The sequence below is a fragment of the Leptonotus elevatus genome, chromosome 13 (genome assembly GCF_054856555.1).
Source record: "Leptonotus elevatus isolate MCC_2025b chromosome 13, RoL_Lele_1.0, whole genome shotgun sequence".
Classification (NCBI taxonomy): domain Eukaryota; kingdom Metazoa; phylum Chordata; class Actinopteri; order Syngnathiformes; family Syngnathidae; genus Leptonotus; species Leptonotus elevatus.
This window is the reverse complement of record NC_141251.1, coordinates 22188358-22210064: the sequence shown is the minus strand read 5'-3', so window position 1 is coordinate 22210064 and position 21707 is coordinate 22188358. Positions and strand designations below refer to the sequence as shown.

General features: G+C 43.0%; 2 protein-coding genes across 4 annotated transcripts in view; one reads left to right on the top strand and one right to left on the bottom strand.

The window, feature by feature from the left end:
• Nucleotides 1-21707, bottom strand: part of b3gnt2b (UDP-GlcNAc:betaGal beta-1,3-N-acetylglucosaminyltransferase 2b) — a 338578-nt gene that overhangs the window by 50446 nt on the left and 266425 nt on the right. The window lies entirely within an intron of this gene.
• ehbp1 (EH domain binding protein 1) overlaps nucleotides 1-21707 on the top strand; it is a 163706-nt gene that overhangs the window by 25516 nt on the left and 116483 nt on the right. For 2 of the 3 annotated variants that reach the window (XM_086092420.1, XM_086092422.1), the window contains exons 5-9: nucleotides 1196-1335; nucleotides 2312-2428; nucleotides 3667-3807; nucleotides 4162-4411; nucleotides 5420-5660. In XM_086092420.1, the coding sequence (XP_085948546.1) occupies nucleotides 1196-1335; nucleotides 2312-2428; nucleotides 3667-3807; nucleotides 4162-4411; nucleotides 5420-5660 (889 nt within the window). The remainder of the gene's footprint in view (nucleotides 1-1195; nucleotides 1336-2311; nucleotides 2429-3666; nucleotides 3808-4161; nucleotides 4412-5419; nucleotides 5661-21707) is intronic. The other variant, XM_086092421.1, reaches the window with a different exon arrangement.

Here is a 21707-nt window from a genome sequence, read left to right as displayed (position 1 = left end):
TCTAGCCTCACTTGAAGTTGAAGACGCCGAAGATCTTTACCTGTTCATCACGCTGGTGGCTGGGATGCCTCTGCTAGGGATTGGAGCCGTCTGTCATCAAAATGGAGGATGGGCAAAAAAAGGCAGTAGAAATAGCTACTGTGGCTTTGAGCACTATCGCTGGAGTGCAAGCCGGCCTGTCCAAGGCCTGTGACGACATGTCACGGGTGAGAAAAAAACGAGCTGCATCCAACGTCGCCACGACCAGAATGGAAATGGACATTGCTACAAAGTTGAGCAGTCTGGAGAGGATTGCACGACGTGAAGTAGCTGTGAACAGGAATCGAGATGAGAAATAAACTGACTGACGGGTGTGGCTGGACGTGGGCTGCCATTTATCCTCAACTGTTCAATGCTAAATCTCTTTTGTTTAAAAAAACATTTTAATGCTATATTGCTCAGTGCTTATGCTCCCACTGGATATATGTTTGAAAATATTTTTTTCCAAGTTTGGCCCACACTGTCAATCACTCGCAAGCCTGGCCTCTCTTCTTCACTCTCTCATATTCGTTCGTCTTTGATATGACTTTGATTTTTGGCCACTCTCTCTCTCTCTCTCTCCCTCTCTCGTTTGTGCATTCTAATTTGGTAACTTTAATTTAAAGGCACACACACACATTGGCAGGGGTCTTTGTTGTGTTACCGACGGCGGGTCGATGGCGCGTAACCCTTGTTAACCCTTGGAGGAATGATGTCGACCACACACAAACAAACTCCATCACGACGATTCAAATAAAGCTCGGCACCCTGGAAGCGGCAAACACAAAGAACACAGACACACAGAGAACGAGAAAAGATTATGATGGCGCTTTCGAGGGGGACGACGTGAAATAATGTGTGGTGGGGGAGCGGAGATATGAAGGCCAAGATGAGACAAAAGGTTTGAAAACGTCGAAGTTAGGAAGTGACAGATGTGGAGGCGGCGTTACATTAATCCTTTTGAAACAGACGCCATCTTCCCGTCACATAAAAATTCAACACTGCACTATTTCCATTTATTCATTGGTATGTCGGTGCATAATCTCGCCTTTTTTCCCCCCCACGTCTCAGCAGCGTGTTAATCCCTCAAGGTTATGTATAGCCTTATGTTTTTTTCAAAGCACATTACAAGCATGATATGCATTTGCATTGATGTGATTTCCCCCCCAAACTGCAGCGATGAGGACATGCAGAGCTTGGCCAGCCTGATGAGCATGAAGCAGGCCGACATTGGCAACCTGGACGACTTCGAGGAAGAGAACGAGGAGGATGAGGAGAACAGGGTCAACCAGGAAGAGAAGGCGGCCAAGATCACAGGTACTAACTAATATACGCAAGATGGCATACGTTCAGTACATGCCATTCATATAGAACAGTGACTTGGTAAAAAGGTGGACAAATTCCATTTTTAATGTGCAGTGAGAACAAGTAAAAGAGAAGAATATATATTTTTAATTTTAGTTTACAGATGTGTATAAAACATAATCTATTCACACACTGCTATTCAAATTCACACTGAGTGTACATCCGTGTTGTTTTGTAATGTACGTCCTCCTCTCCCTTCCGCGTAGTCTAATCCAACTTTTTTCCTGCCTCCAGTTCAGCTTCATGCTTTCTCTCTGCGCTCTTTTGTCTCATTTATATGAGCCTAGCCATTCTTCGCTTAGCGTGCGTCTCGCTAAGCAAAAGTCAAAACTCCACCAACTTGTACCTACAAGCTTCTCCAATGATGCTCTCATGAATGTAGGGGTTCTCAAACATTTTGGGTCCAGGGGAAAAATGTTTGCAAAGACACCCTTCATAATCCTAACCCCAAAATAAACATGACTGACTGCCATGTGTACACTAAAATGCCATATATAGTGGTTTCCAAACTTTGTACAAGTACCTCAAAAATTAGGTTTTGTTCCTAAACAATGTATTTAAACCACTGTAACATTATGTATGGGTTGCACTTAATATAGGAAAATAAACTGTATTTAAATAATGATTCAACAAAAATGTATTGCTCTTAACAAATGTACTTCAAGTGTTTAAAAACATTGAGATTGAATGTAGTGTACTTAACAGTTACACCCGACTGAACTGCACTTTACAATTGTTACCGTATATGTATTGCAAATTATTTTGCGGACCCCCAGTCTATAACTCGAAGACACCATTTTGGGAATGATTGCATTAAACTAATCTCATCTCTGTCAAAACGTGTTGTTTTTGCTGTTTCTCTGTGTGCTCTCCACGTCTTTACTGCTCTTCTTCGTCCTTCCTTGTCGTGCGGCCCTGTGGTCTGCAGAGATAGTAAACCAGCTGAACGCCCTCAGCTGCTTACATGGCGACGATGATGGCAATGGCATCGGCGTTCCTAAGCGAGCGTTCAAGGCGGCCGCTAAGCCTGTTGCTTCATCGCAAGGTCTTTTTTCTTCCCAAATGTCTTCCTATTTGTCTTGTCTCTCGTTTTGTGAAACCTCCAATTTATTTTTATTTGGTATATCATTATTTCTGTAGCCTGTTCCTTTTTTTTTCTCATGTAGCGTTGACTTTGGTGTTGTGAACATTTTGTCAATTGATTTATAACTATTACCTTTGTTATTTAATGTACTGTATTCAGTTTTGTTTTGTATTTGTGTTCAACTGCAATTGGTAGTGAACCAAACCAGGAAAGCTGTGTCCAAACAAGGCTCACCATTCTTCCAAATCATGTCCCCTCTTCTGTGATTAAAGTCAGGTTTTGTGGTGTGGAGTGTGTTAGTGTTTTTTCAGTCCATGATCTACTCAGAATTTAAAATCATTTCCTGTACAGAAAATGTTTAAGTAAGATAAATATTTGTAAAGATTTAATATTCTTAGCATTCATACAGTTGTATAAAGTAAAACTACTCACCCAGAGAAGATACATGACTGGCACATGCAGTACATGGAACGTACAGATGTACTTTTTTTTTATGGCCAGCTTCTCTGTTTGCTGTAAAGTCAGTTGCTACTTTCTTCCTTGGTAAAACAGCCAGACTGCGTTGTGGTTCCTGTCCCAGAGAAATTTCTCATCGCACTTTCCTTCATTGATGATCCCTCCTATACTCACCAAGAAAGGCTTGTGAGATCAAGTTGGGTTTGGTCTGTAGACATTAATTTCTGCATTTGATGAGAAGAAGCTGCTGCTTCTGTTTGGGTTGGAAAACAAGCTATTGTGCAAAGTACACACACACTTGTCTACCAAAAATGAGTTACAAATGCCACCTCTCTTATCAGCGAAGTCCACTTCACATAGCGACACCGCAAATAGACTTAAGGCACGCCGCTCTTTCGACACCAGTCTCGGCATCTCCTTTTCGCACCCTTTACTAGCCCATTGTCTCCATGCAAATGAGCCACGGTGGTGAGGACGACGAAGATAAAGCGGTCAAGTGTCAGCTCCTTCAGTCTGCGTTTCCGTAGCAACTCCACGCCGCTGGTCTCCCACAGTAACCCACCCACTAATTGCACCAATGTGCACAGAAAATAACTCAGTCAAGTTTAGCTGGTCTTTACTCGTGGTTCACTCCCAAGTGCAGCACTTTTTTACTCTACATGTAAAAAAATAATTATGCCTCATGACTCATTGTCTCAATTTTCTTACTTGTCTTGATTTACCTTTTGTTTTGGCCACCAAAGAGCTGATCAATAAGCTGAATTTCTTGGAAGACGAGGACCGCGAGACGCACCCCACCAAGCTCACCATTCCTTTCGACGAGCCAGAGGATTACCTGCCGGAGGCCAACCACCTCAACCCGTTTGGCGATCCCAACGAGGACGGTATGTGGTCCGATTGTACACACTTTCAGGTTTAAGCATTTCGTTGGGGGTGTCGTACAGTGAACCATTGCCATTCACAGTATTTAGGGAACAAGCCCCAATGTCGGTAGCAAAAATTTGCAAATAATGGACACTGCTCCGAAAATTATATAATCACCTATATTAATATAGTAATACCTTGAAATAAGAGTGGAGTTTTTTTAATTCCACAAACTATGATTCCCCCCCAAAAAGCCATAATATCATTGTTTAACTCACCGTACCCTGAAAATAATCTAAAAAACATTGACTTGGGACACATGCTGCTTCACTCAGACATTATCGGCAGTAAATGACACAATCCTTATCAAACAGAACCTCCTAAGCAACCGTCTGCCTCACGGGTCAACGAATCCTTCTACAACGCCTCCAATCCGTTTGACGAGCCCACAGAGGAGCCGTGTGAGGGGACGCCTGGAAACCCCTTCGAAGAGCCGGAGCAAGACGAAGCCAACTCTCAGCCGGAGTCCCCGAAGGCTCGGCCCAGAAAAGGGATGCGGCCGGTCGACATGAGCAAGTACTTGTACGCCCACATCAGACAAAACAACGAGGAAGAATTTGATGAGTAAGTTATCTGATAGTTTTGTGGTTTGAAGTAGTAGACCGAGACATGGACCCGTGTTAAACGTTGCGTAACCTTTGAAAGTGTTGTCTGTTGGTGTCATATGTAACTCCATCAGTGTTAGTGGTACCACCTGATGCTTTTTTTTGTTACCTGCAAAATTGTGTAAAATATCACATAAACATGAAATCAAGCCGTTAGCATTACTTAGGAAAGTTCAAACTGTGTCATGTAGTGCAGGCAAAGCAGTTGTTTGATCCATTAATTAACTTATACATTTCCAAGGATGACCACTTCATTCCCCAGATTTTTTTTGTTCTGGTCTTAGCCGCTTTCACAGGCTTGTGGTTGAGCGATGCTGTCAAAATGCTTGATTTGTTATTGATTGGCATGACTGTCGCCTTAAGTCTGAGGTCATTCTTTGCAGAATGGAAAGTTCAAGGGAGTAGTGTTATGTTTTGACTGGAGCTTCTTCAGACGCGCATGTTGCTTCACTGAGGCTTTTCTTTGCTTTGGCTTCTTCTGTCACTGCGACCACTCCCGACTCTCTTTTGAGTCGACCCCTTCCAATTCTCCTGTTTATTTAGCGCAGCTTTGTCGCATGCTGAGTGAGTATCTCAGGGGCTTTCACTGCCACAAGCGTGCCTCTATATTGATAACATTCTCTGGTATGCATGTGTGTGCGCGTGTCCTGTCTGTCAGTAGTGCATCTTGAGAAGTCAAGATATGAGCTGGCCCAAGTGCAGACGATTATTCTATTGGCTCACCTGTGTTGTTCATTGTGTTGCAACCAATGCACACAACTTACACAAGAAGTAGCTCTTAGATTCATAAAGGTTGGTGCCCACTGGTGTAATGGATCCTGCATACAGTGGTTTCAGCGGACACATAGAAATGGTGACTGGGGATGGGTATAGTAATTGATAAATTGATGTTCATTTCAAGAATACAATACACGCAAATCAACGTAAAGGCAAAGAAGGTGACAATGTCTTTCTAATGGTCAACCAGGTCCAACCCATTCTACGAGCCTAGGACGAGCCCAACGCAAAGCCTTGTTCTCCTGGACACAGGTAGCAGCCAGAAAAGGAAAGCTCCTGCACCCCCAAGCTCGTCGGGCCCTGGCCTCAGCCCCAGTGTGCCCACTCCCAAGGTCTGCTCCGACCAGGACTGGGAGACAAAAACCTTGTCAATTGGACCCAGTCCTGTAACGGCGGTCATGGGGAGAGAACTGGCCTCCTCGTCCCCCAAGGTAAACACTTTCTCTTAAAGATATAATAGCCGTAATATTATGTTATTAAGTCAAAGTTTGACAGGGTAAGAAAGTCAAGTTTAAAGAAAGGAATTTCAAATGTGGCATCTCGGTGGGTGAATGGGTAGCACATCCGCCTCAGTGCAGAGGTAGAGGTCGTGGGTTCAAATCCAGGCTCCAGCCTGTGTGGGGTTTCTCCGGGTGCTTTGGTTTCTCCGGGTGCTTTGGTTTCCTCCGACATTCTAAAATACATGCATGGTAGGTTAATTGAGCACTCTAAATTGTCCATAGGTGTGAGTGTGAATGGTTTTGTTGTCTTTGTGTGCCCTGCAATTAGCTGGTAACTAGTTAGGGCCAACTGCCTGAAGACCCCCCTCGACCCTAGTGAGGAGAAGCGGTGTGGATTTTTAAATATAAGTTTATTATAATATCAAGCTTTTATTCAGGAAAATACGCCTAATTTAAATTGAACTAATTTAGAAATTCTACCAATGACCTAGCCCAGAAATATAGTATAATTAGTTAACTTCATTGAGAGTTATGAAAATGAGCAAAAAAAATCCAAGAGTTTGTGTTTAGGCATGTGTGTCCACATGCATTTTTTTCCCGCCCATTCAACCCCTTTACGCACAAGCACACACAATCACTCAGCACCTCATTGAATGTTTGTTTATTGGGTTTGTGTGTGGGTTTCTGATCCAGTGTTTATTTATTTACTTATTTATTGAAATTAGGTAAATGGCGGCTGGCTCTAATTAAATGGCTGATGGTCACACACACTCACGGCAGGAGTCAGACCACTGGTGGGGAATGATTGGCTGGGGGCTGCGTGGAGGTTCACTGTTTGTGTGTGTGTGTGTGTGTGTGTGTGTGTGTGTGTGTGTGTGTGGGTGTGTGTGTGTGTGTGTGTGTGTGTGCGCGTGTGTGTGTGTGTATAAGGGGTTGAATGGGCCTATGTGGAGGCTTAAACACAGAGCACTTAACTACAGCAAAGTGATCACAAGGGGGTGTTGACCCCCTACGTTCACTCACTCACTCACACATGCGATTGTACAGTTGCTTATATATCGCGTACACACACAGACGCGCGCATATACACACACACCGCCACTGTGCACCTGCCTAGCTGACTGTCTTAGTGGCTGTCCATGTAATTATGGCACAGTGCCTTCATCACCCAACCGCACTTGCCTGTGACCATGGGTGGGGGCTGAGCCACTTTAATTACCCGAAGCCAGTGGCCTGTGGTGGGCCACACTTGGCCAAGAGATGCCCCTGCCCTTTAGAGGGAGGGATGAACGTAGGTGGGATTTGGGAGATGGGGAGCGGTTGTAAGGTTAGTGGCAGGAGTGTGCATTTTTATTACTTCCTTTACCCACTAGGTGGCGCTTGGAATATAATGAAATACTAGCGTCATTCTCTGCACAATTTTTGAATATTACCATCATTCTATGGCACAGCATTGGAATACAGTACTAGTATAATTTTGTCCAAGATGTCAGAATGTCAATATCATTTCACCATAATGTTGTAATACCAGCATCATTCTGTTCTAAATTTAGGATTTCTTTATCTTACCCTTCACAATATTGGAATGCTACCATCACTCCATCCAAAATGTTGGAATACTACCATCATTCTGTCAGTAATGTCGGAATACTAGCATCATTCTGTCAGTAATGTCAGAATACAGTCAACCCCCACATATTAATATGTTTTCTATATCTATATTTTGTAATATTTGTTCATATTTTGGGGGGTGGGGGTTGGCCCTATTTTTCTCTGGAAAACGTTTATTGACTGTTTATCATAGTTTATTTTTATTTTATTTTTTATTTTTTTCATTGCTCTTTATTATTATTATTATTTTTTTTTTATATATATATATATATTTTTTATATATATATATTTTTTTGTGTGTGTGTGGGTGAGTATGTGTATGTGCGTGCGTGCGTGCGTGTGTGCGTGCGTGTATTTGTTAGCTCACCTAAACCGAACACCGCCGTCAGGAGACTCGAGGGGACCAAAGAAAACCAAGGAAGGTGAAATCCAGCACCGACCAGACACCACCCACCAGAACTCCTCCCCAACCCAAGAAACATCCAGACCCCGACAAATCCAAAAAACAAAATCAGGGAGGCCTCAAGAGACCGAAGGAGAGACCGAGAAAAGGAAGGAAGGAAGGACAGACGAAGCCGAGTGAGATCCACAGACACCAGCCTCCACCGATTCAATGACCTGAGGAGGAAACAGATTGTGTCTGAGTTTCGGTAGATGCTGGTGTGGTGGATCTGGCATGCATGAAAATCTCCACCAAAGAGGGGAGCCGTCGACCCCCGCCGGTCGCGGCAGCGCCAAAGGACGACCCCCGGGCCCCGCCAGGGCCACCGGCCGGAGAGCAAACCCAGGAGCAGGAGCGCCCCCCGCCCCAACACGGCCCGCGCCCCCGACCCAACGCAGCAGGACGGGGCACTGCAGGCCCGCCAGGCACCCCACCGGCCCCCAACCCCCGCACCCCCCACGACCTCCCGCCCCCCATCCACCACCGCCACCCACCCCAACCCAGCCCCAGCCGCCCCCAGGTCCCCAATCCCCCAGACACCCCCCACCCGCAGCACCACCCCCCCGCAAACCCCCCCCCCCCCCCCAACAAAGCCGCCCCCCCCGACCCCACCCCGACCAACCGGCAGACCCCCGACCCCCAGCCCCCGGGGACCACCCGAACCCCAGGCCCAGCGGGGGAAGGCCCCGGTCGTCACCCCAGCGTTCTTTGTGAAAGTTAACCCCTGTTACTGAGTCCGCCAACTCGCCGACTGGCGAACTCTACCCCTAAACCGTGAATGTGACCCCACCCAGTGTATATACAAGTGTGTGTGTGTGTGGTGCATTAAAATTAGGAGCAGGTGAACCGGAGCCGAGGGAAATGATATTCCCACACTCCGATCCACCCGCCTCCCAAGCATGTTACTGAGTGTATGTGGTGCATTAAAAAAAATAGATAGGGCGGGGGGGCGGGGACACGGACAGGGGACCGCAGCACTGCTCTATACTGCGGCCCCCAACCGATGGCACCCCCACAAGCCCCCCCCCCCCCCCAAGTTGTGTGGTGTATTAAAATTGGAGGGGAGTTGTAGGGTGAAGACGGTGTTTCCACCCTACCCCACCCCCCAAAGTGTGTTATGTGCCCTATATGTCTATAAAAGTGTATTGTGCAAACCTAGTGTAGTGAGTTAAGAGGAGCGACCAGCGGGGCCCTCCCCAACCGGGCGGGGGCAGGAGATGCACCGGCCCACCAAGCCCCCACCCACCCCACCGGGACCCCGGCGGGCATATGGGACCCGTCCGGCGGGGCGATAGGGCTCGCCCCCCGGATACTGGGTCCCGCCCGAGGTGCCAGGACGCCCATCGGAGCGTGGCGGGCACGACATCAAACCCCAGCCACCCCCGCCGGCCCCCGTAGCACCGAGACCCGGGCCATGGATGGAGCCCCCGGCCCAGGGGAGGGGAAGGAAGGCGTACCGGGGAGGGGAAGGAAGGCGTACCGGGGAGGGGGAAGGGAGGGGGGAAGGAGACGACAAGAAGGGCAGGGGGCAGCGGCAGGGCCGCAGAGAGAGGGGGAGAGGAGGAGGAAGGGTGACGAGGGAGAAGGGACAGGGAGGCGGAGGACGGGCGGGGAGAGGCGAGGAGGGAGAGGCAGCAAGGGGGAGGGGAGAGGGAACCACCGGGCACCCCGGCGGCCCACAGGCCCCGAACCGCGTCGCCGGGCCCAGAGCGACGGACCGCGCCGGAACGGCGCCGCCCCCGACACCAGGGAAAGCCCCGCAACGCAGCACCCCCCAAGAGACCCAGGGAACGGCCAAGACGCAGCCGCCACCCAGCAGCCAACAGAGGGGCAGACCCGCCCACGCCCAGCCAGGGGGGACAGCACCCACAGAATTAACCCACTGGCATGCCGTGAATCCAAATATCAACCCCTGGTGCCCATCGGAGGCGAATCCGCTCGATCCCGCTGGCAGCAGCCGGGTTCCTGACTATAGAAACACAACCATTAGTTACAAATTGCCAAATACAGAAACATCAATGCAAGTTATAACGCTGCTGTGGCTCTCGCTAACAGGCAGAATTAAGATCCAAGTTTAGGTTAAAAAATTCTATATACGTAGACCATGTTTCTTTAAATTTTGACATTTGGTTTTTATTTGAGGCAGATATTTTTTCCATTAAAATATGATTTATGAGGAGGTTAGACCATTGGTCGATATTCAAAGTTTGTTTATTTTTCCAGTTAACAAGAATTGTTTTTTTTGCGATAGTAAGGGCTACAAGTATAGATTGAAATTGTTTATGTGGTAAGTCAGTTGTTGTTAAGTCACCTAGCAAACACAAGTTTGGAGAGAACGGTATCCTACAGTCCAAGACAGCGGAAAGTTTTTCTAAGACTTTAGTCCAGAAATACATAACCGGAGTACATAACCATAAAGCATGAAAATAAGTGTCTGTAGTGTTTTGTAAACACTGGAGACAAATGTCGGAGTCTGAGAGTCCCATTTTCTTCATCATATATTGAGTAATGTATGTTCTGTGAATAATTTTATATTGGATAAGTTGTAAATTTGTGTGTTTTGTCATTTTAAAAACGTTTTCACAAACTTGAATCCAAAAGTCAGATTCCGGAGCTATAGACAAGTCTGTTTCCCATTTCGAGATGGGTAAAGATGTTTTATCAATATATGAAAGTAACTTATATATTTTTGAGAGTTTTTTTGTTGTTGTCGGAGAAAGCTTGGTAATATCTTTAGCTAAAACAGGCGGTTGGAGCGTACCCTGGAGTGTTGGAATTTGTTTCTTTATCATACTTTTAACTTGCAAATAATGTAAAAAGTTTCCGTTTTTTAATTTAGGTGAGATTTTTATGCCTAAGTGTTTTAAATTACCTATAGGAAATGAGTAGTATGGGTCCTGGCTTGCAGGGTTCCATGAATTTTCTGTAATAGGTAGAAGTGTTGATTTTGTCCAGTTAATAGAATAGTCTGATAACTGTGAGAATTTAGTTATTAAGTTAAATACTTCCCCTAACGAAATAGCAGGCTTTTCTAAATAAAGTAAAATATCATCGGCATATAGATTAATTTTATGTTCTGTTACCCCAGAGTGAATTCCTTGAATCATTCTTTCCTGGCGTATGGCTAATGCAAGTGGTTCAATAAATATAGCAAATAATAAAGGCGACAGTGGGCATCCCTGTCTTGTGCCTCTCTGTAGAGTAAAACTCTTAGATATAATCCCATTAGTAGTAACAGTAGCTTTAGGAGAATCATATAATACTGACACCCAGTGAATAAATGACTTCCCAAAGCCAAATTTATTTAAAACAGCAAAGAGGAAGGACCAGTTAACTTTATCAAAAGCTTTTTCTGCATCCAATGATATAATAACTGCCTTTTTATCATGCCGCTGTGACATACTAATAAGGTTAAAGAGCCTTCTAATATTATTAGTAGAGTGACGCTCTTTAATAAAGCCTGTTTGGTCGCTATGAATGATTGTCGGGATTACTGTTTCTAATCTAGATGTAAAAGCCTTGGTGATAATTTTAATATCAGTGTTAATTAGTGAAATCGGACGGTAACTTGATGGAAGGGTGGGGTCTTTTTCTGGCTTTAATAAAAGTTTTTTTAATAAACACATTTATGGGGGAGGTTGATTAAAAATAAATAAATTCCAATGCATTTCAGTGGGCATCAATTATATGGAGATATTTCACTATTTGCGGGTCGGCCTGGTCGCTATCTACCATACTATCACAATTCCATCCCTAATATCGGAATATTAGCATCCTTCTGTCTACATTGTTGGAATACTACCATCATTCTGTCCATAATGTCACAATACTACGATGATTCCACCTACACTATGGGAATACGAACATCATTCTTTCCACAATGTTGGCATACTACTATCATTCTACTACAATAATTCTGTCCTGAATGTTGGTAGAATACTGTTATAAATTGTAAAATGCTTATGTCTCTTAAAGGTGCATTGTGCAGTTTAAAAAGGTAATATTAAAGCTTTTTCAACATCATGCATGCTCCACCAATGTCCAGATGAGTACGAAGAGCCCTGACTGAACTGCACCTATCAGCTTTTATCTTCCCTTTATAGTAGAGTGTGCGGACCCTCACACTCCACAGTTGGGAAGGGGATGGGCGGAGTTTTTCTTACCTCATTTGAAGTCATGTCTTTGTTTGTCAACTGTGGCTGTCGCATTAAGATCGTGCACGCACTCGCACCATGAACGAGCCTGACACAGATGCTGCGATTAAGCTTTGGGCCAGATGTGGCAGTCGCGAGTAAAAAAAATTACAAACTGCACAAAGATCCTTTAAATAAAAGCCTTGGCCAAAAATGTCTGCTTCAAAGAAAAAGATGCACAAAATGGATTGCAGGAGATGGAGGGGAGTCGTCAGGATGGTAAAAAGAGAGAGATGGTGTTCTTATGGGCCAGTGTGAATGGGTTTCTATTTCTTATTCTCGCTCTGTACGCACAAACACGGCGCAGCCATGTGTTGGCGGCAAGATGACCTTTTTGAATGTATGAAGTCAGAGGGGATTAAGAGGAGACATTCTTGCTATGAGAGGCCCGAGACGAAGGCGACACATTGCACTGTGGACGTGTACGGTGTGCTGATGTGTAGGGCTCCTGAATGCACCCTGCATATATGTGTATACACGTATATCTATATACATTTTATATAAATATTCAGAGACAGTGGTCACATGCCCACCAACCTCACGGCTAGCCCTCCAAAGTCTGGTCACCTTTATTGCCTATCTACGATAGAGTTGGAGGTGGGCAATCTTCATTTATTTGTGTTTGTTTGCACCAACTGTTCTCATGGCTGGTGTGTAAGACTGAGATAAACGCGAACCGCTAGACGGCTGAGTCTAATCTGGCAATGTGTATGAAAAGAAAAAAAAGATTCTAACATTCAAAGGCAAGGGTGATTCATTTACAACTCGCCCCCAAGGCTGCAAAATGTATTGTGTGATTGCATGAATGAAATCATATCTGAAGCAAAAGGAGATTAGGAGGTCTTGTGTAACACTCAGGTTTTACATATTGTATCATTAGCAGCCGTATGTCACATTGTTTTTTTCAGGTGCAATAGTAATAATTTTTCATAAAAACGCGGCAGCATCGACATAGGTCTTGGTTTTTGTTGTTTTTGCAGCCAGTAGTGTATGTTTTAAAAATTGTTGTGATAGACATGTCCACTCAATTTCATGTTGATCTGTAAAACTCATGTTGGGGGCTGATATGTTTGTTTGTTTTTTCAAACTTTTCAGGTTGCGGAGTGAGTTGTTCAGGAAGTATTGTTTTTGTAACGCCCCAAATTAGGGCTGAACGATATTAAGAAAAAATACAATTGCGATTTTTCTGACATATATTACGCTTTCGATTGTTTTTTTTTGATCGTCGAACGAAAATATAATAAAACTCTTATTAAAATCAAATATCACTACCTCTGTCTCCATTAGTGGCTGAAAATGTAATGCTAATCATGGTACACTTTGCAAGGTCGTTTGTTCTCTTAAACATAATAATCCACGAAAACAATATTGTAGACAACAAGGTCAAATCCCTAATCAAAATTACATAACATTATTCACCATCTATCTTATATTGATAGTAAATAATAATAATAATAATTATTATTTATTCAAACTAGGTATTTATAAGAGTGTCAAAAACATTAAGAAACATTAGAAAAACTACTAAGGACAATACACACATACACATCAAATTAAATGTGCATAAACAATTAATAAAAACAAACACGCACACACAGACACGAGCACATGCAGACTTACCAATTGCAAGATGCAGCCTGTGTCCAAAACATTGGACTCTCGTCCATCCATTAAGTTCCACAGCTTTGACAATGTTTGCCGCGTTGTCTATTGTGTGGCAAGTCTGGTCCTCTTCATTCAGACCCCAGTTTGCTAGACATTCTCTTCATCCCTGGGCAATGTTCTCTCCGGTGTGGTCAGTGGGAAAGTATGCCGTGTGCAGGCAGCAACTCTTCAACTCGAAGTTGTCATTTATGAAATGGATGGTCAAACTATGATAGGGTTCGGTCGTTCTGCTTGACCACATATCAGTTGTAGCATAATATTCCACATTTGTCAACTCCGTTTCCACTTTTCCTCGGTGCTCCTCATACAGCTGCGGGATGGCAACTTGGATGAAGTAGGTGCGGGAGGAAATTACGTATCTTCGGTCCAGCGTGGCGATGAGGTTTTTAAATCCGTCTTTGGTGACCGTGTTAACAGGCATCATGTCCTTTGCAATGAAGTGTGTTATGGCAGTTGTTATATCCCGGTGTCTTCGGCTGCTCTTCTCATACGGAGATACACTAGCAAAAGATGCCGTAATTGTTGTCTGTTTGCTCCGTTGAGCCTGAACAGTAGTATTGTTTTTACTGGGCTGTTCGCCGGACTTTTTCTTCATACACTCCTCATACAAATGTCTGTGATGACGTTGCAAGTGACTGTATACATTTGTAGTATTTCCGCAGGATGTTGCAACTTTAGCACGACATGTCTTGCACAATACCGTTGTCTGGTGGACGTCTGTAGCCTCAAAACTGGAATACTCCCAAATTGACGACTTGCTGTTTCTCTTGGGGATTGCATTTCCTAACTCCGCTTCAAGTTCCACAGAAGCCATCCAAAAGCCGCTAAAATACGCCAGGAAGAGGTTAATACTGGTTGTTTATCTTGACTTCTCCACAAGTAGCGTCTCACTTCTGATTGAGTCCGTGACTTGCACGCACGTGAAGTGTCGTTTCTGATTGGTGCACGTGACCTGCACGCGGTGAAGATACCGTGTCGCATTGGTCAGTCACTCAACAAGCGAGTGTCGCTTCAAACAGCGGGGAGACGGCGTGCAAACATAAAATAGAACTGATCCTGGATCATTTAGGACAGGGGTGCTCAAGTTCGGTCCTCGAGAGCCCCCATCCAGCCTGTTTTCCATGTTTCTCTCCACTAACACACCTGATTCATGATCAGGATCGTTATCAGGCTTCTGCAAAGCTTGCTGATTAGCTGATCATTCGATTCAGCTGTGCGGCAGGAGGGAAACATGGAAAACAGGCTGGATATGGGCTCTCGAGGACCGAACTTGAGCACCCCTGATTTAGGAGCACTGCGTTTCCTGACATCGCGATTTCGGTCTTGAAACAATATATTGTTCAGCCCTACCCCAAATGCATTCAATATCACGACGATACACTAGCATAGGAAAAAAAAAACATTGACAATTTTCTGGCGTGTTGAGGCTAGGTGATTATTGTATCGTAATAATAATAAATATCAATTCTAAGAGGGCCTGACATTGGACTGCAAAAGTTATTTAAAAACATCCAAAAGCATGAATACGGAGCATCATCTTAGGTGACCATATCTACTACGGCTGTGCAATTAATCAAAATTCAATTACGATTTTGAATATTACCCTCCACGATTACAAAATTGCCATAATCGTACAATAAACGATTATTAGCTCATTCACTCCCAGCCATTTTCACTAAAACAATCCCCTTCACTCCCAGCTGTTTTACTGGATTTTGACAAGATTTTGCAAGGTGCACAGAATTTTGTGTTCTATTGCTATAAAACATGAATTCTGAGTAATTGAGGTTTTTTTTCAACATGGTCCTGGTTAATTTCCTAGGCTCTGCTGCCACCTGCTGATCGTTTGTGTAATAACTACCATTTCTACAACCATTCTTTGCAGTTGAGAGGCTGCATCAAAGCATTCTCTATGCTCTACCATTAAACCCCACCCCCATAAAAACGTATAAATCCGTCTTTGGGACACAAACATTTACAATAGAACGTATTTAATTTAGTTAATAATAGGGCTGAAACGAGTCCTCGTCATTTCTGCCTCGGATACATACATATAAGTAGTATATGTAGATCAATGCATTGTAGCGCTTTTATTTTGAAGTTGTTTGCGTGTCGTCGCAATAAAGGACTGACGACGTGCTCGTCTATTCAGAGTTTGTGAACAACGGCTATATAAGTGCCCCAAACTGTTGCGACAGATGTCAGTAACACAAAGTCCTCAAGTCACGTTATGCTCCAGTTAAGAGTGCTAAGACATAATTATGCTGACCTTGTATTGTACTGCGCCTGTTGCCAGCGTTTAGCGGCGATTGCTAGCTAACAGTGCGCTACCAGTACCAAGCGAGCAGTGGTAAAGTGCTCTAGCCGTCTGATTACTTTTCAAAGCCAGAAATACTACAGCCCATAGACAGCTGGGGTGGTAGGCTCCAACATGCCCGCGACCTCCGTGGGGATTAACGGTTCAGAAACTGTGCATACTTTAATGCTGACAGCCTGACTAATTTGCTGTTCCTACTGATCACTTATTAGCAAACCAGGCTTACGCAAATGTGCTATTTATGTAGCTGACAAAATCGCTATTGTGGGTCTGATGTCACTTTAGTTCCATTGACCAAAATCTATAGGGAGAGATTTGTCTAAATCTCAGAGGAACATTTTTGCTGACAAGCACAGTTTCAATAAAAAATTAATAAAATGATTTTCTTAAAAATGAAAAACAGTTGGTTGTCAATTATTACATGCAAATGTATTTTTTGTCTTCTGTATTTATAATTGTTCTTTAACCAAATAAGTATACACAGATATATTTTTATTTATATCCAAATACCCAATTATTTACTAGAATTTTTAGTAGGATATCCGAATACCAAAATATTTGATAGCTGCAGCCCTAATAATATTAATTTTTAGTTGTTTTGAGGCACGCCCACACGAGTTTTTTCACCACACACCCCGGTCAAAACTAGCTTGCACCCAACAAGCCATATTGCATACGTTGCACCCCAACTTAAAAATCTTCATAACATAAATAAGATATATTATTATAAATTTGAACCAAAAAGAGCTTGCATAATTATAGTGTTTCAAATAATTGTATTTGTTAAAAAATGGAGGGATTGATGGATGGATGTCTTAATATTTTAAAATGTTTAAAAAAAAAAAAATTGGGGGAAATAATTGTGATTTCAATTATTACCAAAATAATCGTGATTATTATTTTTTCCATAATCGAGCAGCCCTGCTATCCACCATATCATTGCATTGGAAGCTCCCTCTTTAGTGTCAGCATGTGAAGAATCGCCACATCTTCCCAACATATGGCGTGCGCCCACTTCCACTGTGCACAGCTATTACACATACAGATGGCATTTACCATGGTGATTTGACAATACTGAATCACTGTAATGTACTTATTTGATCATATGGTGCACCAGTTGTTGGCTTCATTGACGTTGACGCCATGTAATTGACATTTGCAATGCGACAATTCAATTCAGTGTTTTCTATATTAGCTGTACCGTATTGACCATCTGTTGATTGCTTGTTAATATTAATTAGCATATTGACCTCGCTGATTAATGTCGTCTAAACTCAATATGCTTGCATGAAGTCTTCCATCTGGCGTACCTCCCAACTTTGGGTGCACTTTAATGTTCTAATGGAGTTGGCATTTCATAGTATAAGCAGTGTCACTAAGTTTCACATCTTTGAGTTGGAGGGAAGTAGTTGCAGGATTAATTCAAATGCACATTGAGGGTTCTTGTTGGGCGGGTTGCGATCTCTCTGGTTCGATTCAGTCCATCTTTTTTCCTTGGAGCTGATCCACCCCAACACCCCCACCCCCTTCTCCTTTTTCTTCCCAGTAATTCAGTGATCTCTTCCTCAGTCTTCTTCTTCTCCATCTCTATTCCGTAATCAAAGCACTCTACACTTAGATGCGCTGATCTTAAGATTTTCATCCCGTTTCCGCTTGACAAATTTTTTATTTGCCACATTTTCATATAAGGAAAAAGTTTGGAGCTTATATCTACGGGCCAAAAGTTTGAGCAAATACGTTCAACTTCATATTAAAAGTACAAATCTTGTCAAGAATAAAGCCTCTTCACTTTTGAGTAGCTGACATTGAGTGGCAGTAGAACTTTTTAAATTTATGAAAATGAGCAAATGGCATACCCGGGGATCTTCAGTGTATAAAGTAGTTTAGAATAATCTTTACTGGCCAAGAATGTTAAAACACATAAGGAATTTGTCTCTTATTGTTGGAGTCACTCCACTTCGTACAATAGCAAAAAGAGAATCTTCATATTCACACTGTTTGGGCAATGTCTAATCTTGACATGTTAGTTTCCTTTTTCATGATGCATCATCAATTGTCGCTGCCACGCTCTGCCAACATTTTATACCATATTCTAAAATGCTTCACAATTTAGCATCGACCGTGTCTCTCGTATCCCTGATTTGGACCTGGACCATTTGGGTGAATTCGCTAGTCGGAGAGGAAGTGGAAGTATGAGCAACGGAATTCGCCTAAAATTGCTGCTTTGAAGCAAAATGGACAACTTCCTTTTTGTTTTAAAGCACAGAATTTTTTGACTTTTTTTTGTGTGTCCTGTAAAAATAGACATATCCGTCAAACTTTTTGTCAATTGGTGGTCAACTGTTATCAGGAGCTTTTTTTTCCAGCATCTCAAATTTGGGTTTTGATGAAGCCGTTGTTCAGGCGTCCCCAAAATGTATAAACTTTAACAACGCTTATTTTATGTACCTTTTAGCGAAGGTGAGTTATTTTATCGTGATCTGCAGTTGAAGTTTTTTTTAAATTATGTATGTTAATAAAAGGGCTGAAATTAAATGCTTTTTGTTCCTGTGCTGCGATGGCACAGGCCGGCACTCTCTTCACGGCCCCTCCTTAACTTCCGTGCTACCTCCAAATTGAAATTAGAATAAATTAACATGATTTAATTGAGTTCGCGCAAGGCTGCAATATTTCTTAATTAGCTTCCGCCAGGCCAAGCAGCAAGCGAGGACTGCCAAGCCTTGCCGAGGTTGGAGCGACGAATGAGAGATGTTTGCTGAGGACAAAGGGGGAGCCCGGGAGACAAGGACAGTCATCGCTTGTCTTGCCGTCTCTGCCCTCGGAAAGGCCAAGTTTTTTTTTTGCATTATATAGTTATTTCATCTTTTCCGATAAGTTTGACTTGTCATTCAATGTTATGTGATTAAGACAGTTTCAACATGACCGTTTGAACAAATATCATGGAAGAAGACAATTTTTTTATAATCAATTCTACAGTATATTATTTAATGTTCAAGGTGCAAACTTTTGGAATAATCTATATTTCAGCAATTATCTTTATCTTACAATCGTGATGAACTTGGTAAATGAACAAAGGAATGATAAGAGCGATAGCTATTCTACCAGTAGCTTTTCTTTTCTATTTGTAGTCCAGCATTTATCTTAAAAAAACGAACTATTGAAACAATAAATAAGCGGTGCTGGAAAATGACTTGAACGCGTTGTTTTTTTGTGATTTATATTTTTCAATATACATATTGTTCAAACTTGTGTTTCATGAATTATCTTTACATGTTGATGAATTAGCAAATGAACAAAAAATGGAAAGACAAAAATATAATCTCATCATTTCATTAATTTCAGCAGCCACTTTTCTACCAGTAGTCCCACTTTTTTATATTTATGCTCATAATTTACAAATATTTAAAATGGTGTTTGGATCTGGCTGACTACCACACGGTTTAAGTTTGTCCTCCCTGCCAACTAGTGCCTCCATAATGGCAAATGAACCACACTTATTACAAGTACCCCTGTATCACATGCTAACTACTAAAGCTTACTTAAATGTACAGCAAGTAGCCTCCTGACTCTCCTCCGGGCCTGTCCCCCCATAAAATGTGTAATATTAGCAGAATAATCCTCAACTGGAGTAAAGGCTTCTCAATGTCTTCCCTCTACCTATGTGGACCCCTCCCCACCAGTGTTCATTTGCGGCACCTTAGTGGTCTGACATTGGATCTTGTGAGAGAGGAGGTTTCTTCCCTGGGTCAGATCACTGAGCTTCCTGTGTGTCCTTCCATGCTGGAGGGCAGCACTGTCATCGCGTCAGCCTCAAGGCACCCCGGACAATACCGGCCACTCAATTGTCGTCAGTCACATTAACATCGATTATTTCCTCAAATAGTGGTTGTCTCGCTAATTGACGTGTGCTCCAATTAGTCGCCGGGTATGTTATCCATTTAAGATACATAAAAAGCCTTCCTTAAATAAACATCGTCTGGAATTTACATGTACATAATTACTGTATAACTGCATTGGCATGCGCTGAAGAGGCACAGCTACAGTATGTAGGCAAACTTAATTTTATCTTCTTTAAATCTTTGACTGTACATGCTGTATATAATTGTTTATTACTGTATTTCTCTTACTGTATTACTGTCTTCTTACTGTCTCTGACAAGCAGCCAAAGGGCAAAATTCAAAACTGGTGTTTGATCCATGAATCCGACCAATATATGTCATTTATTAGTAATTAATTAATTAGAATTAGTAATTAAACAATCCTCTTCATCATGCTGTTCCCAGTTTAAAATCAGAAGACCAAGAGGATATGTAATGATTGATCAGCAGTACCTCGTCGTTACAAGGCTTAAACAGGAAGTGGCCACTGAGCTTAGAGGCTAGAGTGTCATCAGCAGGTTGCAACAGAGGCTATGCTCACAGGGCAGCTTAATTCCATTAATTTTTTTGCCAATATGCGACATGTATCAAATTTTTTTCATATACTGTAGTTGTGAGCAGTATAATTCCTATTTTTTCCCCCAAGAAATATTTCTACCTCCTCCCGCCTTGCTCCCCTGTTGATACGAGATAATAAGTTGCGCTCCTACACACGGTACCATATTTACTTCAATATACATTGTGCCATTCGATGGTGTGCTTTGTGCACTGCACAAACGTGTCACATCACGCAAGCGTTCCATTGACAATAAAAAGTCGTGTTTGTTTTTGTATTGTGAACGAGTACATTACAAATTCAAATTGAACAAAAAACCCGAATGGGCATCAGGCCCTGCGGTGACTGGAAGGTCACAGATAGGCAAAGAAGTGGGCGTCCTTGGAAAAGTTCATTGATCAAACACCTGTTATGAATTTTGACATTCAGCCAAATTGTGCAAAAAGTACAGTTGATTGAGTTGTGTGAATATGAATCCAGCGACTTTGAGAATGTTGCGCTTTGGTAAAGCCACATGCATTAATACGATTAAGCCATTGTAATTCCCTAAATAGAAAATTATCCAATCGCTACTAATTTTATACATGCTCGCCTTGAAAGGTAGCAAGCAGCCTGTATGTGTGTTGTGCGACATTTTTTTTTTTTGCCAGTTACTGTAATGTGGGTATCGTTTTTTTCTCCACTGGTGCCTCCTTCTCCTTTTCCTGGTGTACGTTGGGTTCACAAGTTAAGCACTGCGCAAGAGCTCACTCTCAATTCCCGCGTCGACGGCTGTATATAAAAAAAAATAAAAAATAGGGCCTTCCGCAAAGCGCCTCTTGTAATCTGCCTGGGGTAAATCCTCTTTAGTTTTATCTGCCAGGGATTACCTCACAAACTGCGAGCGGGACCAGCGTACAGAGAAAACGATGAAGATGGAACCAAATGAAAACAAATCGCTATGTAATCTCCGCCAGGGAGCGAGCGAGCCAGCCAGCGAGAGTGACTGGCTTTGGTCTTGAAGGGAAGTTTCTCGTGCCACTCATTTAAAGAGGGAATTTACTAATCCCTCCGTGATTGATGTCTGCTATGAGAGGCAGCACTAGCAGACTAATAGGGTTTATGAGGATGGCCACAAAGTCCTTTGTGTTTCAGAATGAAGCAAACCTGCGTTGCTCCGTCCAGTGGGGTTTGAATGACACGGGGAAGGGGTAACATTATCTTAATCTGGATTTAACTCAACCCAGTCCACCAGGTGTGTGGGTCTAAGGACCCCTTGGCTGAAAAAAAACAAACACTGGGGGATAAGTCTCAAAAACTCTTCAGACCCCCAAAAGGTCCAAGGCCACACTTTCCTGCACCCCCTTCCTTTGCACAATGACTCCCAGTTAAGCAGG